The sequence below is a fragment of the Diceros bicornis genome, chromosome 26 (genome assembly GCF_020826845.1).
Source record: "Diceros bicornis minor isolate mBicDic1 chromosome 26, mDicBic1.mat.cur, whole genome shotgun sequence".
In the NCBI taxonomy this organism is placed as follows: domain Eukaryota; kingdom Metazoa; phylum Chordata; class Mammalia; order Perissodactyla; family Rhinocerotidae; genus Diceros; species Diceros bicornis.
Window position 1 is genome coordinate 30,521,191 of NC_080765.1, and position 22,553 is coordinate 30,543,743.

The 22,553-nt window shown below is 39.6% G+C and overlaps 1 protein-coding gene across 1 annotated transcript in view; it reads left to right on the forward strand.

The window, feature by feature from the left end:
- The window catches only part of LOC131422010 (phospholipid-transporting ATPase ABCA3-like), a 162,918-nt gene extending 149,132 nt beyond the window's left edge, over positions 1–13,786 (forward strand). The window contains exons 25-31 of the mRNA XM_058568869.1: positions 280–405; positions 633–827; positions 4,862–5,049; positions 5,712–5,882; positions 6,271–6,461; positions 13,173–13,246; positions 13,649–13,786. Coding sequence (XP_058424852.1) covers positions 280–405; positions 633–827; positions 4,862–5,049; positions 5,712–5,882; positions 6,271–6,461; positions 13,173–13,246; positions 13,649–13,786 — 1,083 coding nt within the window. The remainder of the gene's footprint in view (positions 1–279; positions 406–632; positions 828–4,861; positions 5,050–5,711; positions 5,883–6,270; positions 6,462–13,172; positions 13,247–13,648) is intronic.
- Positions 13,787–22,553: the final 8,767 nt, after the last annotated feature.

The following is a 22,553-nucleotide window of genomic DNA, read 5'->3' on the forward strand; positions in this document are numbered from 1 at the left end:
ATCTTAGCATGTTAATTCACACTCTTTATTCTATGTGGAATAACTTTTCCGTCTCCTCTCATCCCACCTTCATTCTCCTGATAAACTACTCATTAGTTAAAACTTAGCCAAGATGTACATGAAATACTGAGGTGATATTCAGAGACTTCTTAGAATGACTAAAACCTTCTGTTTTGACATCTTGAGATTATTCCCCAGTTTAGCTTTCATGAAACCACCCAATCTAGACCAGATTCCTAAAGAGCATCCAGCTCTTTGATTCTTGTCTTGAAAATATAGGAAAAAGTGTCCAAGGAATTGTCTGGAGAATCTGAAGATGAAGATGTACAAAATGAAAGAAAGAGAATCCTGGGGCAGTCTCGGGAGCAGCTGAATTCCACAGTGCTTATTAAGGAACTCACAAAGGTAACAACATTCACTGGCCAACATCTGCTGGCATCATTACTACCTAAGAGCATGTCATTAGTGTCCAAGGCTCACTCTGGTTCTTCGGGGTCTCTCTGTATTCTCCCAGTAAAATAGAAGAGTTCTTGTGAAACTGTCTGAAGTAGTGGTCCATAGGGGTCTGAGGTATTTGTTGTATCTGACCTACAAATGTTCTTTTCTATATTGCATTTTCTGGATTTTTTTAGATATATTTTAACTATCCAATCATTCTGGCTGTGAAAAATATCTCCGTTACAATCCAAAAGGGGGAGTGCTTTGGATTGCTTGGATTCAATGGAGCTGGAAAAACTACTACCTTCCAAATTTTGACTGGAGAGGAGAGTGTTACCTCTGGGAATGTGTTCATTGATGGCTTTAGCATCACTGAGAATGTCCAAGAGGTAAGATGCTCTTACAGTCTGATATGAGAAGCATAATGAGTTGGGGTGCAGGTAACAGGCAGATGGCTGGAGATAATAGATAGGAATCATGATAGGCATTGATATTGATACTTTGGACTTAGTGGATTCTGGAGAGAGAAATAAATTTTTGAGGAGAGATAGTGAGGCAACAAGAGCAGAATCTAAGACAAAAATATCTTTTGTGTTCTTTGAAACTGTTAGAGTAAAAGGCAAGTTCTCTCACCAATGCATCTAACATATGCCAGACAAGGTGCTCTAAAGAAGGACAGACTGGGAAGAAGGAGAAGATCACCTGCAATTTACTTGTAACTGAGGCCTTGACCCATCTTAGAGCTCTGGAACAGGATGGCCTTTCAGAGTGGTCCCAAATTGAAGCAAGATAGCTGCCCTTTATGTCCCTGCATGAGCCAATCATTGGCTGCACATGCCACCTGAGAGAGAGGGCATACCCTTGGGAAGAAGCTAAGTGGGGAGAAAAATTCAAGAAGAAGGAAATGGTCAAAGGTGTCAAATGTCAGGAAATCTCAGGCAAGTAAAGCCTGAATTGTGCCCATTGAATTTAGTAACTAGAACTTCATTGATGAAGTTATCAAGAACTATTGCACTAGCATCAGTCGGGTGGGGGTAATGGGAGCCTGAATGGTGCAGTTATTTCCTCTTTAGTTCATGGGACACTGCCATCATGAAATCAGGAAGATGGGGTTGTGGGAGCCTGCATGCTGTAGGATAAACAGTAGTCTAGTAATAGAAGTGAAGCTAAGAATTTGGATTATACTTTGAAGAAAGTTAGCTGTGAAGCAAAGGGAACTATTAGAATTCACTCAGAGTTGTGAGGAGACAGGAGATATTTTATACCTTGAACGTGTTGATCATATTTATACTAGAAGGAAAGAAGTTGAAGAAATAGAGGAAGAAGTGACACATGATGAAAGGAGGTAAGTGGGTCCTGCCAGGTGGTTCTTGGGGAGGAAGGGGTGAGTGGGGTCTCCTCTAAATATCTTTATCTATACCACTTATCAAATCCCTTTGGGGACATAGAGTTGTGTAAACAGTCCCCTAATTATGAGGAATGGAAAAAAAGGTTAAGTGAAGATGGTGCTAAAGAGAGAAAGCTAAATTGGGAACCAAAGTGATAGTCCATAAAAAGTGTCAAATTTCAAAAGGGACCAGGTATGCAGGCATATATGAGCCTTTTGCAATGACTGATTCAGTAAGTCTGAGGAAGCTTTTTCAAACTTCAGTGAATCTCTCCCGCTTGCTGTTCTGAAACATCTCTCACATCTCATGTGACAGTGGTATTTTCATTTCCTCATACTTTAAAAATATACTTTAACATTGTCCTTTTTATTGTGGTAAAAAATACATAACATGGGGCCAGCCCAGTGGCGCAAGCGGTTAAGTGCGCGCGCTCCGCTGCGGTGGCCCGGGGTTCGCCAGTTCAGATCCCGGGCGTGCACCGACGCACTGCTTGGCAAGCCATGCTGTGGCGGCATCCCATATAAAGTGGAGGAAGATGGGCATGGATGTTAGCTCAGGGCCAGTCTTCCTTGTCAAAAAGAGGAGGATTGGAAGATGTTAGCTCAGGGGCGATCTTCCTCACACACACACACAAAAATACATAACATAAAATTTACCATTTTAAGCATTTCTGAATGTGCAGTTCATTGGCATTCAGTACATTTACGTTATTGTGCAGTCTTCACCACTGTCCATCTCTAGACCTTTTTCATTATCCCAAACTGGAAATCTGTACCCATTAAACAATAACTTTGCATCCCCCCATAACCTCTGGTAACCACTATTCTACTTTCTGTCTCTATGAATTTGAACTATTCATAGAGATTGGATTTAGTAACTAGAACTTCAGTGATGAGGTAACTCATCTACTATTCTACTACTCATGAGGTAACTATTCTAGATTCCTCATGTCAGTAGAATCACATATTTGTCCTTTCATGTCTAACTTTTTTCATGTAGCATAATGGAATTTTATAAGGCTGAATAATATTCCATTGTATGTGTATATCACATTTTGTTTATCCATTTTTCTGTTGTTGGAATTGTTTCCACCTTTGGCTATTGTGAACAATGCTGCTATGAACGTTGGTGTACAAATATCTGTTGCCTGCTTTCAGTTATTTTGGGTATATACCTAAAAGTGAAATTGCAAGATCATATGGTAATTCTATGTTTAATATTTTGAGGAAATGCTATACTGTATTCCATAGTGGCTGCACCATCTTACATTCCCAACAGCAGTTCACAAGAGTTCCAATTTCTTCACATCATCACCGCACTTGTTATTTTCTGTTTTATTGATAATAGCCATCCTAATAGGTGTTAAGTGGTATGTCATTATGGTTTGATTTACGTTTCTCTAATGATTAGTGATGTTGAGCACCTTTTCATGTGCTTATTGGCCATTTGTATGTCTTCTTTAGATAACTGCCCAGTCAAGTCCTTAGCACACTTTTAAACTGGATTGTTTCATTTTTGTGTTTGTTGTTGAGTTGGAGGAGTTCTCTAGTACTCTGGATAATTATCCCTTATCATATATATGATTTGCAAACATTTTCTCCCATTCTGTGGATTGCCTTCCCAATATCCTTTGATGCACAAAACTTTTTCATTTTGATGAAGTACAACTTATATAATTTTTCTTTTGTTGCCTGTGCTTTTGGTATCATACCCCCAAAATCATTGCCAAGTCCAATGTTTTCTTCTAAAAGTTTTATAGTTTTAGATCTTACATTAAGATCTTTGACCTATTTTGAGTTAATTATTGTATATGGTGCGAGGTAAGGGTCAAAATTCATTATTTGCTTGTGAATATTTAGTTGTCCCAGCACCATTTGTTAAAAAGCCTGTCTTTTACCTACTGAAAGGCCTTGGCACTCTTGTTGAAAATCATTTGACCACTTTTACAAAGGTTTATTTCTAGGCTGTTTATTCCATTCCACTGGTCTATATGTCTGCCTTTATGCCAGTAGCACACTGTTTTGATTACTGTAACTTTTTCATAAGTTTTGAAATCAGGAAGTGTGAGTCCTCCAACTTTGTTCTTTTTTGGGATTGTATTGGCTAATCAGGGGCTCTTGAGCTTCCATATGAATTTCAGGATGGGTTCTTCTGTTTCTGCAAAAAAGTCATTAGCATTTTGATAGAGATCGCATTAAATCTGTAGATAACTTTTTGGTAGTTTTGGCATCTTAACAATGTTAAGTCTCTTCGTCCATGAACATGGTATTTTTTTTCCTTGTTCACTGGCTTATCTTTGTAGGTAGCTCATTTGCTTTCAAAAATTATATGGGATAATAATTTTATACCTAGAATAAAGAAGGGGTTTGAGTTGATTTCTACCAAAAGTCTAAGGGCATAAATAGTCTGGGATTATTATAAATTAATAAAATCTCAGAGGAAAAGGTATGAATTTTAATTAATTGTTTAAAATAGTTTTAATTAATTATTTTTAAATTTAATTAATCAATTTTAATAAGCTAAACTTCATATATTTTTCTCTGAATACCTAGTCTATGTGCATCTGAATGCAAATCCACAAAAGGGTTGGTTAATTGGTAAAGCAACACTCATTGCATTCTCCTATTTGTGGGAGTGTGGAAAGGCTTTGCTTCTGGTTCAGCCTTATTACGAAACAGTCTACACATGACTATGCACGTTTTGCAATGCAAAATCTTTCATGGTGGCCGTGTCCCTTGGAATTCTTCATTAATGGGGGGAGCATCTTGTATTCTAATACTCCTCCAAATTCAGTGAGTTCTGGGATTTTATTTCCATCTTCTTCATCCCCAATATCATTAAAACCGAATGGGGAACCTGTTATTCCAATACATTACAATATAGTCAATGGCTATAGTTTTGTAGCCTTTAGAAAAAAAATTTTGGTAGGACTCTTAGAGGCCATGGCCTTAAGGACTGCAGGCCTTCTATCTCATCCAGGGATGTTTAGTGGGATAGATGACTTGAGTCCTTATTAAGGCAATTCTTGTAATCAGGTGAAGTCAAGAATTGGCTATTGTCCTCAATCTGATGCCTTGCTGGAATACATGACTGGTCGGGAAATAATGATCATGTATGCCCGATTATGGGGAGTCTCTGAGCCCCAGATTCAGCTGTATGTGAACAAATGGTTGAATTCACTGCAACTGGAGCCCCATGCTGACAAGCTTATCAGAACCTACAGGTGAGTCATCATGCTGATCTTTTTTTGTTGTTGTTGCTGCCGCTAATGTTGAGGTGCCTCTCTACGTTTCTGATGTTTGAAATAAATGCCCACAGCTCCAGCTAAGTCCCTCTGTCACACAATTATCTAATTGTGAAACTATCTCATGAGTTGCGAAGTTGCAGTAATGAGACTAGTAATAAGACAGATCAGTGTAGTTCCATGTCTTTCCTTTGCAGAAATAAAACTCAAAATCCTAGTTCTATTTGAACTGTAGCCTCTGCACCTCAAAATGGATCTTCTTTTTCTTCCTAGTGTCCATATGGTTCTCTGTCTCCCAAGAAAGGAAGAATGTAGGCCCTTTGAATTATGGTGGGACTTATGTACCTGGGAACTCATGACACCCTAAGAACAAGTATATAAATGGTGCTAAGAATGCCACTAAAATCAGTTACATAAAAGTCACTCCTCAACATTTCAAGTGAAAGTTAATTGATACATACACCTGCACTGAGACCTGCTACCTTATTGAAGTCACATCTAACCAGCATTGTGGATGTCCATGTTAGGTGTTTGCTGAGACTCTCAGCATTTGAGATGTTTGTGCTAACTCTTTCCTGTAAATAACTAATTTGTATATCCTCTCCTTCCCCTATATTCTCTCCCCTTCTATGACTGTGAAGTGGAGGAAGCAAACGTAGGCTGAGTACTGCTATTGCCTTAATGGGAAAGCCGTCAGTCATTTTGCTGGATGAGCCATCAACTGGCATGGACCCAGTAGCCCGACGCCTGCTCTGGGATGCTGTGATACGGGCACGTGAAAGTGGCAAAGCCGTCATTATAACCTCCCACAGGTGTGGCTCATTGGGAAGCTTGGTTGAGAGTTGGCAAGCATTGTAGTGACTGTAAGAGAATTACTTGGAGCTAGGAATGTTGGACAGTGAACTTGCTTGAGTATGTAAGTATAATCTTAATGAATGGAACAGCCAAGAATCCCCATTGAGTTAAAAAAACAAGAATGGGAAGAGGACAGGAAGTTCAGGAGATGTTATGTTTGAAGATTTGGTACTCTCCTATTTATCATTTGAAAAATTTCCACTCCCTAACTATGAGCGTTATGATTGGCAAATTCCACTTCACATTGAACATAGAGTCACAAAATCTTGGCTCTGTTTGAACTACAGAATGTCCTCCAAAAGAGAACTTTTTAGCTTTACATCTTCTGATATCTTCTTTTGCTAGAATGGAGGAATGTGATGCCTTCTGTACCAAGCTGGCCATCATGGTACAGGGGAAGTTCATGTGCTTGGGCAGCCCTCAGCACCTCAAGAACAAGTTTGGCAATGTTTATATCCTGAAGATCAAGGTCAAGTTTGAGACATGTGAGGATAAATTAAATGATTTAAAATTTCTCATCACAACGACATTCCCAGGTAAATTACATTGAGCTAACTTTGTTAGAGTTCTGTTGAATCATGTTTTTTGTTCTCACCATCCATATATTTTATGTCTTCAATAACTGTTTCGTGTGAGTTATTGATATTTATTGATCTTCCATACTGAATTACTTTTAGAATCCTTGTTTCTGTGACTTCTTCTTGTGCCTGGTTATGCTAAGAAGTTTTCACACACACAAAGAAAAAGTTCTTTATTAGCTCTTGTATCACTTTAGTAAGGCAGTTTTAGATTTGTGCCATCCATATAAATTATATCTCTAAAGTCATATTTTTGAGCACAATTCTCAATTATTTTTACGTATTATCCATGTAAAATTTTAAGGCTTTTTTCCCGCCAGCTAAACATGTAAATCTGGTCTTTTGCTGTCTCAGCCAGGATATGGTATTGAAATGCAAACAAGAACCACTAAGCTTTTCTCTCAAGAGCAGCATGCTTCTACATGCTAAAGTCAATAAGCATCTCTCTGCCTGTATGGTACAATAGCAGAGACAGTAATTATTTCTTTCTGTCCTTTACTTCTCTTTCCTAAACATAAAGAGGGACATGACAAGGCTTTTAATAATTCTGGGTTTTCGTCTTAGTTTCCACTGTGCTAGGCTGAGCAAAATATCACAGAAGTTGTGTGTCAGGATGAGGAGTTGGAAATTTATCTTTATTATATTTATTTATATTTATTATATTTATTTTTGGTGTTTGACTTAGCCTAAGGAAATAAGATGCCATCAGAAAATGGACTATCTCACCTCTGAGACTTTTTAGATAAACCTCATGGTAACCACTAAACAAACAGAACAGAGACACATATGATAAATAAAGAGAAAACTAAGAAAACCATCATACAGAACTACCAAACTGAATTGGTAGTCTGAAACACAGAGGACGAGAAACAAAGCAAACGCAAAAGAACTGGAAAATGAGTGATAAAATAGTAACATTAAGCCATCATATATCAATAATGACTCTAAATGTAAATGGATTGAATTCTCCAATCAAAAGATGCAGAGTGGTGATATGGATTAAAAAACAAGATCCAACAATATGCTGTCCACAGGAAACACATCTCAGCTCTAAAGACAAACTACAGGCTCAGAGTGAAGGGATGGAAGACAATACTCCAAGCTAATGGAAAACAAAAGAAAGCAGATGTTGCCATACTTATATCAGACAAAGTAGACTTCAAGATAAAACAGGTAATGAGAGACAAAGAGAGGCAATATATAATGATGAAAGGGACACTCCACCAAGAAGACATATCACTTATAAATATATATGCACCCAACACAGGAGCACAAAAGTACATAAAGCAACTATTAACAAACCTAACAGGAGATATTAAAAAAACACAATAATAGTAGGAGATCTTAACACCCCACTTACAACAATGGATGGAACATCCAGACAGAAAGTCAATAAGGAAATAGTGGACTTAAACAAAAAACTAGAGGAGATGGACTTAATAGATACATAGAGAGCACTCCAAGCACAGCAGATTACACATTCTTCTCAACTGCACATGGAACATTCTCAAGGATAGATCATATGTTGGGAAACCAGGCAAGCCTCTATAAATTTAAGAAGATTGAAATCATAACAAGCATCTTTTCCAACCATAATGCTATGAAACTTGAAATTAACTACAAGAAAAAAACTGGGGAAGTGACAAAGATCTGGAGACTAAACAACATGCTACTGAACAACCAATGGATCATTGAAGAAATTAAAGGAGAAATCAAAAAATATCTGGAGACAAATGAAAATGAAAATACACCATACAAACTCATGTGGGATGCAGCAAATGTGGTCCTGAGAGGGAAACTCATAGCAATACAGGCCTACCTTAATCAAGAAAAGTCCTAAATAAGCAACCTTAAACTACACCTAGCACAATTAGAAAAACAAGAACAAACAAAGCCCAAACTCAGCAGAAGCAGGGGAATAATAAAAATTAGAGCAGAAATAAATGAAATTGAAACCAAAAAACAATAGAAAGAGACAACGAAACTAAGAGCTGGTTCTTTGAGAAGATAAACAAAGTTGACAAGCCCTTAGCCAGACTCACTAAGAAAAAGAGAAAGAAGGCTCAAATAAATAAAATTAGAAATGAAAGAGGAGAAATTACAATGGATACCACAGAAATACAAAGGATTATAAGAGAATACTATGAATAATTATATGCCAACAAATTGGACAATCTAGAAGAAATGGATAAATTCTTAGACTCACACAACATCCCAAAACTGAAGCAAGAAGAAACAGAGAATCTGAATAGACCAATCACAAGTAAAGAGATTGAAATAGTCATCAAAAACCTCCCCAAAAATACAAGTCCAGGACCAGATGGCTTCTCTGGAGAATTTTACCAAATATTCAAAGAAGATTTAATGACTATCCTTCTCAAACTATTCCAAAAAATAGAGGAAGATGGAACACTTTCTAACACATTCTAAGAGGCCAACATCACCCTGATACAAAAGCCAGACAAGGAAAACACAAAGAAGGAAAATTACAAGCCAATATCGCTGATGAACATAGATGCAAAAGTCCTCAACAAAATATTGACAAACTGAATACAGCAATACATTAAAAAGATCATACACCATGATCAAGTGGGATTTATACCAGGGACACAGGGATGGTTCAACATCCACAAATCAAACAATGTGATACACCACATGAACAAAACGAGGAATAAAAGCCACATGATCATCTCAATAGATGCACAGAAGGCATTTGAGAAGATCCAACACCGATTTATGATAAAAACTCTCAACAAAATGGGTATAGAAGGAAAGTACCTCAACATAATAAAGGCAATATATGACAAACCCACAGCCAACATCAGACTCAATGGGGAAAAACTGAAAGCCATCCCTCTGAAAACAGGAACAAGACAAGGGTGCCCACTCTCACCACTCTTATTCAACACAGTACTGGAGGTTCTGGCCAGAGCAATTAGGCAAGAAAAAGGAATAAAAGGAATCCAAATAGGCAATGAAGAAGTGAAACTCTCGCTTTTTCCAGATGACATTATTTTATATATAGAAAACCCTAAAGAATCCATAGGAAAACTATTAGAAATAATCAACAACTACAGCAAAGTTGCAGGTTACAAAATCAACTTAGAAAAGTCAGTTGCATTTCTATACTCTAATCACAAACTAACAGAAAGAGAACTCAAGAAGACAATCCCATTTACAATCACAACAAAAAGAATAAAATATCTAGGAATATATTTAACCAAGGAGATGAAAGACCTATACAATGAAAACTATAAGACATTATTGAAAGAAATTGATGATGATATAAATAAATGGAAAGACATCCCATGCACATGGATTGGAAGAATAAACATAGTTAAAATGTCCATACTAACTAAAGCAATCTACAGATTCAATGCAATCCCAATCAGAATCCCAATGACATTCTTCACAGAAATAGAACAAGAATCCTAAAATTCATATGGGGCAACAAAAGACCCTGAATAGCTAAAGCAATCCTGAGAAAAAAGAACAAAGCTAGAGGCATCACAATCCCTGACTTCAAAATATACTATAAAGCTATAATTAAAACAGCATGGTGCTGGTACAAAAACAGACACACAGATCAATGGAACAGAATTGAAAACCCAGAAATGAAACCACACATCTATGGACAGCTAATCTTCGACAAAGGAGCTAAAAACATACAATGGAGAAAGGAAAGTCTCTTCAACAAATGGTCCTGGGAAAACTGGACAGCCACTTGCAAAAGAATGAAAGTAGACCATCTTCTTTCACCATACACAAAAATTAACTCAAAATGGATCAAGGACTTGAAGGTAAGACCTAAAACTATAAAACAGCTGGAAGAAAATATAGGCAGCACACTCTTTGACATTAGTCATAGAGAGATCTTTTCAAATTCCATGTCTACACAGACAAGGGAAACAAAAGAAAAAATAAACAAGTGGGACTTCATCAGAAAAAGAGCTTCTGCAAGGCAAATGAAACCAGGATCAAAATGAAAAGACAACCCACCAGCTGGGAGAAAGTATTTCCAAATCATATATCTGACAAGGGGTTAATCTCCATAATAGATAAAGAACTCAGACAACTGAACAACAAAAAAACAACCAACCTAATTGAAAATTGGGCCAAAGATATGAACAGACACATTTTTCCAAGGAAGATATATAGATGGCTAATAGGCACAGGAAAAGATGTTTGACATTGCTAATCATCAGGGAAATGCAAACCAAACTACACTAAGATAACTTACACCCATTAGAATTGCTATAATCACCAAGACAAAAAAATAACAAACGTTGGAGAGCTTGTGGAGAAAAGAGAACCCTCATTCATTGCTGGTGGGAATGCAAGCTGAGGCAGCCTTTATAGAAAACAGTATGGAGATTCCTCAAAAAATTGAAAATAGTAATACTTTATGATCCAGCTATCCCACTACTGGGTATCTATCCAAAGAACCTGAAATAAGCAATCCAAAGAGGCTTATGCACCCCTGTGTTCGTTGCAGCATTGAACATTGGCTATTCACTATAGCCAAGAAGTGGAAGCAACCCAAGTGTCCCTCGACTGATGATTGGATAAAGAAGATGTGGTATATATATATACACAATGGAATACCACTCGACCATAAAAAAAAAAAAAAAGACAGAATCATCCCATTTGCAACAACATGAATAGACCTGGAGGGTATTATGTTAAGTGAAATAAGCCAGACAGAGAAAGACAAACACTGAATGATTTTACTCATTTGTGGAAGATAAACTAACACACGGACAGAGAGAACAGTTTGTTGGTTACCAAGGGGAAGGGGGTTGGGGGGTGGGCACAAGGGGTGAAAGGATGCATTTATATGGTGACTGACAAACAATAATGTATAACTAAAAGTTCAAAATATTATAAACTATTATGACATCAATTTAAATTAATGTGAGATTAGACAGTGTGGTATTAGCAAAAGCGTAGACACACAGATCAATGGAACAGAATAGAGGGCTCAGAAATAGTCCCACACATATATGCTCAATTGATTTTTGACCAAAGGGCAAAGGCAATTCAGTGGAGAAAGGATAGTCTTTTCAACAAATGGTGCTGAAACAATTAGATGTCTACACACAAAATCAAAACAAAACAAAAAACCCCAACGCATATTTCACACCTTATACAAAAATTAAATCAAAATGGATCATAGACCTAGATATAAAACCTAAAACTATAAAATATCTAGGAAAAAAATGTAGAAGAATATCTTTGTGACCTTGGGTTAGGCAAAGACTTCTTAGATATGACATAAAAGCGCAATCAATAAAAGAAAAAATAGTTGATCAACTGGGCTTCCTCAAAATTAAAAACTTATGCTTGAGAAAGATACTGTTAAGAGAGTAAAAGTAAAGCTGTAAAAAAAAAAAGAATACATGTACAGGTGAAAAGATATTTAAAAAGGAAGTGTTCACAATAACAATGAAGTCTTGGTTATTTTTTATGGGGGATAGAGGCTGGGAAGTGGCACACAAGAGTGTCTGGGTTACTATTGTCCTAAATGGGGTGTTTTCATCAGTGTTTGGTTTGAATAATTCATTAAACTCTACGTTTGAACTATTTAACACAAAAAAGAGCTTTACGTGACCATGGGGACAAGACATGCATTAAATCCATACTAAAGGGCCGGCACGGTGGCTTAGCGGTTAAGTGCGCGCGCTCTGCTACCGGCAGCCCGGGGTTCGGATCCTGGGCGCACACTGACGCACCACTTCTCCAGCCATGCTGAGGCCGCATCCCACATACAGCAACTAGAAGGATGTGCAACTATGACATACAACTATCTACTGGGGCTTTGGGGAAGAAAAAAAGGAGGAGGATTGGCAATAGATGTCAGCTCAGAGCCAGTCTTCCTCAGCAAAAAGAGGAGGATTAGCACTGATGTTAGCTCAGGGCTGATCTCCCTCACAAAAAAAAAAAAAAAAAAATCCATATTAAGAAAGTCCACACACCATTATAAACATCTATTTTTTACTTTAAAACATTTAAACCCCAGTTACTCCAACTTGTAATAATCTGCAAATATACATTGGTAAGGGTAAACATATCTATCTGTTTGTTCTAAATTTGGAATGGATATCACCCTCTTCCCTCTTATTCCTCCAGCGGATTCTTACTCACCTGTAAAAGAAACAAGAACACACAGCCTGACTTTGGTGATCTATATGTATGATTTCCTCTTTCACGTGGCATGTAATCACGAGAATAGCGAGGAGGCCTTGTCCCTTCCCAGCAAACACACTGTACATGCATACATACTCACACATCCAGAGTGAAAATCCTGCCAGTTCATATTCTAAGCACTCTGTTTAGGAATAAAGTCTTGTGGTAACACTAGAATTTTAGAACACTCAGGTTTTTTACATTGGGCATGTGAGCTTGACAGTTTTTATGTGCCTGAAAGCCTGCCTTTGATAATTGCTATGAAATCCATATAATAAGACTACTTCATTAGGAATAAATCTGCTGAAAGGAATTAACCATGTTATGTATACCAAAGAGAGTGGGTTATTCAGCATGTTCCCTTTGTATTAACCACGTCTATTCACCTGCTTTTTGTATATAATTAAGTAGATGTAGCAATACCTTGGCAATTTAAAATGAACTCTGTAAGATTTTTCACCTAGCCTATCTTTCCTTTCTTAGGTAGTATATTAAAGCAGGTGAATCAAGGGATCCTTAACTACTACATTCCCAGCAAGGACAATAGCTGGGGAAAGGTGATTGTAGAAATCATGCCCTTCTAACATTACATGTTAAGAGAGCATTAATGATGGGGGAAGTATTTGATATTCAGGCATGTGTAATGGGATTCTGGCACTGTAGGAGGAGCAGAGACTTTAGCTTCCTTTTCAAACACCCCTAGAGTATAATTGCTTGATTTCTGCTCCCTAAATCCCATTGTTAGTCCATATCCATCAAGAGAATGAGGACAGAGAACTGCCTCCCAGTGGTTTCTCATTTATCTATTCCATCTATTTTCTCATCTCCTCCTTCTGTGCCTTTTGTCCTCCAACATTAACTTGGCAGGATTTGGAGGAAGGGGAGGAGAGGCAAATCTGGGTTGGGGGCTGGAAGGAAGACTGCAACGGTAACTGCACTTTTTGTTGTTGTTGTTAAAGGTGTTTGGTATTTTGGAGGAAGTTAAAGAGCAATTCAATTTAGACGACTATTCCATCAGTCAGATAACGCTGGAACAAGTCTTCCTGACATTTGCTAACCTACAGAACACAGAAGATTATAAAGTAAAGGTGCCGTGAGATTCAATTCCAACCAGTGACCCTTATGTCTCCTTTAGACTACTCTCTACTACACCCGGATACATAGAGGTGCATTCCTGTGTGTATATTGGTGTAAATATATTTATGTAATAAAGAGTTCTCCACAGGAGACCATATGTCCCTTCTTTGTAGAGTTACATGAGTGGCCTGTGTATTCAGCATGTGCAAATCTAAAGACATTTGGTGAAATGCGTGTTTTCTTTCCTAGAAATATGAAAGAGCAGCATTTAATCAGGGTGGGGACAAGGACCTATTCCTGAGTATTCTAAATGTTTGAACAGAAACATTCAGAAATGATGGTGCTGTCAGATGGGACAGCTTGAAGAGCATGAGAGTTATGTTTTAAGCTGACTTATGGATAAGAGCATTAAGCCTCAAACAAATCATCTTTCCCATAGATACACACACACACACAGACATATACACACATACATACTTACACACACACATACCAATTTTATACCAGAAAGAATCTAATTAAAATCAATATCAAAGTTTAAGGGGTAATTTGGGTTATTATTTCCAAAACTTAAACCAAGATTTTACATTTGTATGAGAATATTTGCACCAAGAACATTTGGAGTCCAAGAACATAAAGCAAAAGCATTCTTTAAAAATAGTGTGTTTTCAGGGCCAGCCCAGTGGTGTAGCAGTTAACTGAGCGCGCTCTGCTTCGGCGGCCCGAGGGTTCGCAGGTTTGGATCCTGGGCATGCACCGACGCACCACTTCTCAAGCCATGCTGTGGCGGCGTCCCATATAAAGTAGAGGAAGATGGCACGGATATTAGCCCAGGGCCAGTCTTCCTCGGCAAAAAGAGGAGGATTGGCAACAGATGTTAGCTCAGGGCTGATCTTCCTCAAAAAAAAAGAAAAAAATATTGTTTTCTTTCCTATTCTTGCCCTACCTCTTATTAAGAAGGAAAGAAGGAAAAATGAGGTGGAGAGAGAGAGGGAGACAGAGTTCTGATTCTTGTTTGGGCAGACGGAGTCCCCCATAAGCAACAGGAGAAATCTAATCACTTCCCCAGGATCATGGGCAGATGAGCAGACAAGTCAGATGATTTTGTTGAACTGCAAGATGGAAAGAGTCCATGAAGCTGCTCTATTTTGGGATGCTTTGTTCAAGATTTTTATATCCTTAATGGGATATTGTGAGTAATAAAGTGATAGCCAGACACTGTTCTCTGGTCTATTGTTTTAAGCTATAATATAAATTTCTGTGGGTTCCATTCCAATACCTGCTATAGATCTCTGACAAGTGATTTCAGTGATGGCAAAATCTGTTTCCCAAGCTGGCCATCTTTAAAAATGGAGGGGGAAGAGCAAGCAAGCTCTTACTTGCATCTAGTCTCCCAGCTGGCTTCATTAACGATGCTTTTTAATCTGGTAGTTTCTTTCACCACCCCTCCCTATCCCCCAACCCACCTCTTCATCTTCCAGCAAGAAACAAAACATATTATGTCAGTTCCTCTACTAACCACTTTACATGCATTGCATCATTTAATCCTACTACACCTCTCTGAGACAGGTGGTGCTGCTATTATCCTCACTGCACATGGGAGGCTCAGAGGGGTTAAGGCATTTACCCGCGGTCACCCAGCAAGCAAGCAGAAATATCAGTCATGTCCCCATCAGGAGCCTGGAAACCACAAAGCAATTTGAACAGAGAAAGTTAAAAGAATTATTAACTATAACAGGAGGTTAGCGATAAGGAGGTAGAGAGAATTCTAAAGAATACCCTGTGGCTGAGGGAAAATACCCAAGGAAGAAGCAAACTCTGAAGAGGGCCCCTCCCCAAGGCTGGGATTCAGACCTTCTTGGAGAAGGTGTAGTTGTGGCTCCCCTGATGGTGGGGAAGTTCACTGGCCCTGGGCTAGGGCTGTTCCACACCAGCTGAGCAAGCAGGAAATACCCCTCAGGGTACAGCTGCCTAGGCTGGCCAACAGGGAACTGTGGCTGGGTCTGGCAAGCAGGAAATTCTTGTCTGGGGTTGTTGGCAGGCTGATGCGTGAATCACTGGGAATCCACACTTAACGGGGGTGAGGGGGAGTGCCACGAAATGTTCTCCACACCTGCCGCTGGCAACAGCAAGGTAAGAGCAAGAATCATCTAAGAGAAGACACCCTAACCAGGAATAGAAGCCCCTTGTCCTGCAGTGTTCAGCTTACCCTGTCAGTTCAAGAGCCCCACTCTATTTGGTGTTGAGAGGTGATAAACTGATAGCTGGCACAGCAGGGCAGAGAGGATTTGCCCTCTGATAGAATTCAGAACCTGCGGTTCTAACCCTTAAGCTACAGTGGAGGTGGGTATCCGTGTGGGGTCGGCCAAGAGGAGCAAGCATCAACGAATTTGGGGAGCATGAGCAAGGTGTGGATGTGGGGTCCACTGAGTGGCTGGCGGGTCAGGGCAGAGCGCACAGATGAAGCAGGTGGGGGATCCACGCGCTGAGCGGTCTCGGGCAGAGGCGGCCTGCGCGGAGGGTGGAGGGTTAGGGGAGGGAGGGCGGCGCACGTGTGGGGGGAAAGGGACGCTGGACGGCGCGCGTCACGCTGGGTTCGGCCCAGGAGGGGAGCTTTTGGGTGGCCCCCGGGAGGGGTTTGCAGGACCCCGTGCCTGCGCCTCTGAAGCTCCCTGCTAACCCTCTACAGACGCTAGAGGGCGGCGGCCCCCTGAGGGTGACCATGACACCTGAGGGACAAGGGAGCCCGCGACAGATGGAGGACTCTGGGGTCGCCCAGTAGGGTCCAGAGGCGAAGACTCTGAGGAGCAAGGGAAAAGGCACCGAGGTGGGGCCTTGGGGGTCTGGGGGCCTCCGACAGTGTGCGAGGGACGAGTTGGGTGGGCCCCACGCTCAGAGGGGTCATGGGCGGCGGGTCCAGTGCGGTGGGGAAAGGAGGGGAGGGGTGGCGCGTGCTGGGAAGGTGGTCGGAACAGGAGGGCACACTCGGGCTTCGGGGTAGAGGTGGGACAAGCTGGGGACTGGGGGCGTGGGCGCATGCGCGGGGAAGGAGCCGCGGCGGCACACTCGGGGTCCTCCTGCCCGCCGGGTACGGGCCGGGGCCGCATCTTTGCGGCGTCTGCGCGAGGCGGAGGCGGCAAACGTGCGCGCAGGGCTGGCGGCGCGACGGTTGGGGAGAGCGTTGAGAGCAGGCGCTGCGGCGGGTGGACGCGGGTCCCTCAGCCGCGGAGGCGGAGGTGTTGGCGGTTGCGAGGCCTGAGCGGTGAGTGTCCGGGACCTCCTCGCCCTTGGTCCTCCTCCCCAAGTTCTGCTCGGGCGAATTCTCCCCAGACTGCCCCAGAGGCCTACTCCGCTGCTTGCACTCGGAGCGCAGAGCCGTAATTGCGAAACCGCCCTCAAAAAAAAAGCAAATGCAAACATAGGAACCCTCAACAACCCTCTTTCCTCCCCTCCACAACAAAACACCCAAACGTATATATTACGCCTACTGTTACTTATCCCACAGTGTCGAATGTCACATGGCCTCCGCGCTCCGCCTTGCCTCTTTTACCCTGATGTATTGCTGCTGTTTAGGATTTTACTCAGGAAAGAAGGAAGCGTCAGGCCTCTTCTACCCTAAAACCTCACAGAACTCACCAGGGGACAGTAAAGAGAGACAACAGCAAATTAAGTTTTGCTTTTCCTCGTCATGGATTATCCCAAATCTGTTGTTTTTCCCTGAGAAGAAGTAGACTGAAGAACTAACCCCCGTCTTCTTGTTTGTGATATTCTCTCTTCTCTGAAGCAAGTCAAGATTGAATGGGGAATGGGACACAGGATAAAAGGAAGTAGTTTAACTGAAATTTAAAACTATTTTTTCAGTCCCCAGAGTCATCAGAAGATAGTTTTGCCAGATTTTTGTAGTTGGGAACTTTGCTCCAGTGGTGTTTGCTGTTTTAAACTTTGATCCCAGACTCTTGAATGAGGAATAAGCTCCTTTATTGTTTATTTTGCAGGTATTTGCTAACTGCTTAATACCAACTACAGTGAAGTAAAATTTTGTGCAAAATATGTTATTTTGAAGGAAACCAAATAATATAAATAATAATATAATAAAATAATAACTCGTATCACTGTATTGCTGAAAATTTGAAATGATGTAAACCCTCCATTACCCCCTCCAATTAAAAATTCGTGGAAAATCACTTAATTTTAGAAGTTACTGACAATGTCCTGAATTAGTTTTTTGTTAGTTTTGTATATTTGTTTTATTTCGTTTTTACCGTTGCCCCATGTGCAGAAATACCTGCCATGCTCTTCTGGGTCAAGATGAGTCTTAAATTAATATAGATATTCAGAAATGCATGCCTAAATTCAAAATAATGTTCAAGGCTATGTACTAGATGCTGTAGACATTGTCAACTTAAAAACCAAATTTGCTTATTATCTCAAACTGAGTTTATTCAGGAATAGCCAAAAGAATTGCAAATCGGGATATGCACGCTATGGTGAACCATAGACAAGTCTGAGGAAGGGAGCTGCTTTTATGGAGAAAAGAGGGGAGTAGGAAGGGGCTGTTCTAAAGGAAAGTCTCTTGGGGGAAAGTAACAGTTTAGGGTGGTAAGGGCTTCCCCATGGCTGACTTGCAGAGTTTCTCATTGACTGGGCTATTGCCAGGTGGGGAGAGAAATCCTTCAGTAGTAAAATAGTTTTACTTCCTGCGGGAGGAGAAAGCCTCTGTCTCTTCCTGTTTGGTGTAATTGCCCACGTGGAGCCTGGGTTGGGCATGGGGTCCTGATTTAATTGGGAGTGTGGAGCCACCCAGGATCATGGGAGCTGGCTGCTGCTGGAGTGAGCAGGGAGCCTGGGTTCATGGGAGCCTGGTGCCCTGGAAGCCACCTGGAGACAATCTTGTTCTTTTATTATTTTTATTTTTTTAATTGAGGTCCTATTGGCTTGGTCATATTGGACATTGTGTCAGTTTCAGGTGTACATTATTATATTTCAGCTTTTGTATAGACTGCATGGTATTCACCACCAATAGTAAGTTTTTATCTGTCACCATACATATGTGCCCCTTTATCCCTTTCACCTTCCCCCCACCCACTTCTACTCTGGTAACCACCAATCTGTTCTCTTTATCTATGTTTCTTTATCTTTCACATATGAGTGAAATCATATGGTATTTGTTTTCCTCTGTCTGACTTATTTCACTTAGCATAATATACTCAAGGTCTATCCATGTTGTTGCAAATGAAACAAATTTTGTCTTTTTTATGGCTGAGTGGTATTCCATTGTATATATACCACATCTTCTTTATCCGTTCATCCATTGATGGGATCTTGGGTAGCTTCCACATCTTGGCTATTGTGAATAATGCTGCTATGAACATACGGGTACATACACCTTTTTGAATTGTTGACTGCATGTTCTTTGGATACATACCCAGTAGTGGGATAGCTGGATCATATGGTATTTCTATTTTTAAGTTTTTGAGAAATCTCCATACTGTTTTCCGTAGTAGCTGCACTAGTTTGCATTCCCACCAGCAGTGTATGAGAGTTCCCTTTTCTCCACATTCTCTCCAGCGCTTGCTTCTTGTTATTTATAGCCATTCTGACAGGCATGAGGTGATATCTCATTGTAGTTTTGATTTGCATTTCCCTAATAACTAGTGATATTGAACATCTTTTTGTGTGCCTGTTGGCCATCTGTATATCTTCTTTGGAAAAACATCTGTTTATATCCTCCGCCCATTTTTTGATCGGGTTATTGGTTTTTTTGTTAAGTTGTGTGAGTTCTTTATATATTTTGGAAATTAACCCCTTGTCAAATATCTGACTTGCGAATATTTTCTTGCAGTTGGTGGCTTGTCTTTTTGTTTTGTTGATGGTTTCCTTTGCTGTGCAGAAGCTTTTTAGTTTGACATAGTCTCATTTGTTTATTTTTTCTTTTGTTTCCCTTGCCTAAGTAGACATGGTTTTCAAAAAGATACTGGTAAGACTGATGTCAAAGAGTGTACTGCCTATATTTTCTTCTAAGAATTTTATGGTTTTAGGTCTGACATTCAAGTCTTTAATCCATTTTGAGTTAATTTTCATGTATGGTGTAAGATAATGGTCTACTCTCATTCTTTTGCACATGGCTGTCCAGTTTTCCCAAAACTATTTATTGAAGAGACTTTCCTTTCTCCATTGTATGTTCTTGGCTCTTTTGCCAAGATTGGCTGTCCATAGACGTGTGGTTTTATTTCTGGGCTCTCAGTTCTCTTACGTTGATCTGTATGTTTGTGTTTCTGCCAGTACCATGCTGTTTTGATCATTGTAGCTTTGTAGTATATTTTGAATTCAGAGAGTGTGACCTCTAACTTTGTTCTTTTTTCTCAGGATTGTTTTGGCTATTCGGGGTCTTTTGTTGTACCATATAAATCTGCTGATTCTTTGTTCTATTTCCGTGAAGAATGTCATTGGGATTCTGATTGGGATTGCCTTAAATCTGTAGATTGCTTTAGGTAATATGGACATCTTAACTATGTTTATTCTTCCAGTCCATGTGCATGGAATATCTTTCCATTTCTTTAAGTCTTCTTTGATTTCTTTCAATAATGTCTTATGGTTTTCAGCATATAGGTCTTTCACCTCCTTGCTTAAATTTATTCCTAGGTATTTTATTCTTCTTGTTGTGATTGTAAATGGGCCTGTATTCTTGACTACTCTTTCTGCCAGTTTGTTGTTAGTGTATAGAAATGCAGCTGATTTTTGTATGTTAATTTTGCACCCTGCAACTTTACTGTATTTATTGATTATTTCTAATAATTTTTTGGTGGATTCTTTAGGATTTTCTGTATATAGAGTCATATCATCTGCAAATAGTGACAGTTTTACTTCGTCCCCTCCTGCTTGGATCCCTTTTATTTCTTTTTCTTGCCTAATTGCTCTGGCTAAAACTTCCAGTACTATGTTGAATAAGAGTGGCAAGAGTGGGCATCTTAGTCTTGTTCCTGTTCTCAGGGGAATGGCTTTCAGTTTTTCTCCATTGAGTATGATATTGGCTGTGGGTTTGTCATATATGGCCTTTATTATGTTGAGGTACTTTCCTTCTATACCCATTTTATTAAGAGTTTTTGTCATAAATGGATGTTGCAACTTGACAAATGCTTTCTCTGCATCTATTGAGATGATCATGTGATTTTTATTCCTCGTTTTGTTAATGTGGGTATCAGATTGATTGATTTACAGATGTTGAACTGTCCCTGCATCCCTGGAATAAACCCAGTTGATCATGGTGTGTGATCCTTTTAATGTATTGTTGTATCCAATTTGCTGATATTTTGTTGAGGGTTTTTGCATCTGTGTTCATCAGCAATACTGGCCTATAATTTTCTTTTTGTGTTGTCCTTGTCTGGTTTTGGTATCAGGGTAATGTTGGCTTCATAGAATGAGTTAGGAAGCTTCCCCTCCTCTTCAATTTTGTAGAAGAGTTTGAGAAGGATAGGTATTAAGTCTTCTTTGAATGTTTGGTAGAATTCAGCAGGGAAGCTATCTGGTCCTGGACTTTTGTTTTTTGGGAGGTTTTTGATTATTGTTTCTATCTCCTTGTTTGTGATTGGTCTATTCAGATTCTCCATTTCTTCTTGATTCAGTTTTGGAAGGTTGTATGATTCTAAGAATTTATCCTTTTCTTTTATATTACCCAGTTCATTGGTGTATAGGTTTTCATAGTATTCTCTTACAATCCTTTGTATTTCTGTGATGTCCACTGTCATTTTTTCTCTTTCATTTCTGATTTTATTTATTTGAGCCTTCTCTCTTTTATTCTTAGTGAGTCTGGCTAAGAGTTTGTCAGTTTTGTTTATCTTCTCAAAGAACCAGCTCTTAGCTTTATTGATCCTTTCTATTGTTTTTCAGTCTCTATTTTGTTTATTCCTGCTGTGATTTTTATTATTTCCTTCCTTCTACTCACTTTGGGCTTTGTTCTTTTTCTGGTTCTTTTAGGTATCGGGTAAGCTTGTTTATTTGAGATTTTTCTTGTTTTTTGAGGTAGGCCTGTATTGCTGTAAAATTCCCTCTTGGTACTGCCATTGCTGCATCCCATAAGTTATGGTATGTTGTGTTTTCATTTTCATTCGTCTCTAAGTATTTTTTTATTTTTTGATTTCTTCCTTGATCCAATAGTTGTTCAGTAGCATGTTGTTTAGTCTCCACATATTTGTCACTTTCCCAGCTTTTTTTTCTTGTAGTTGATTTGCAGTTTCATAGCATTGTGTTTGGAAAAGCGTGTGATATGATTTCAGTCTTCTTAAATTTATTGAAACTTGCTTTATTTCCCAGATATGGACCATCTTTGAGGCTGTTCCATGTGCACTTGGGGAGAGTGTGTATTCTGCTGTTTTTGGATGGAATGTTCCATATATATCTATTAAGTCCATCTGGTCTAGTGTTTCATTTGAGGCCACTGTTTCGTTGTTGACTTTATGTCTGGGTGGCTCATTGATGTAAATGGGGTGTTGAGGTCCCCTACTATTATTATGTTGCTGTCAGTTTCTCCCTTTATGTCTGTTAGTAGTTGCTTTATAAACTTTGGTCCTCCTGTGTTAGGTGCATATATACTAGTAAGTGTTATGTCTTCTTGGTGGAATGTCCCTTTTATTATTATATAATGCCCATCTTTGCCACTTGTTATCTTTTTTTCTTGAAGTCTGTTTTGTCTGACGTAAGTATAGCTACACCTGCTTTCTTTTGTTTGCCATTTGCTTGGAGTATCATATTCCATCCCTTCACTCTGAGCCTATGTTTGTCTTTAGAGCT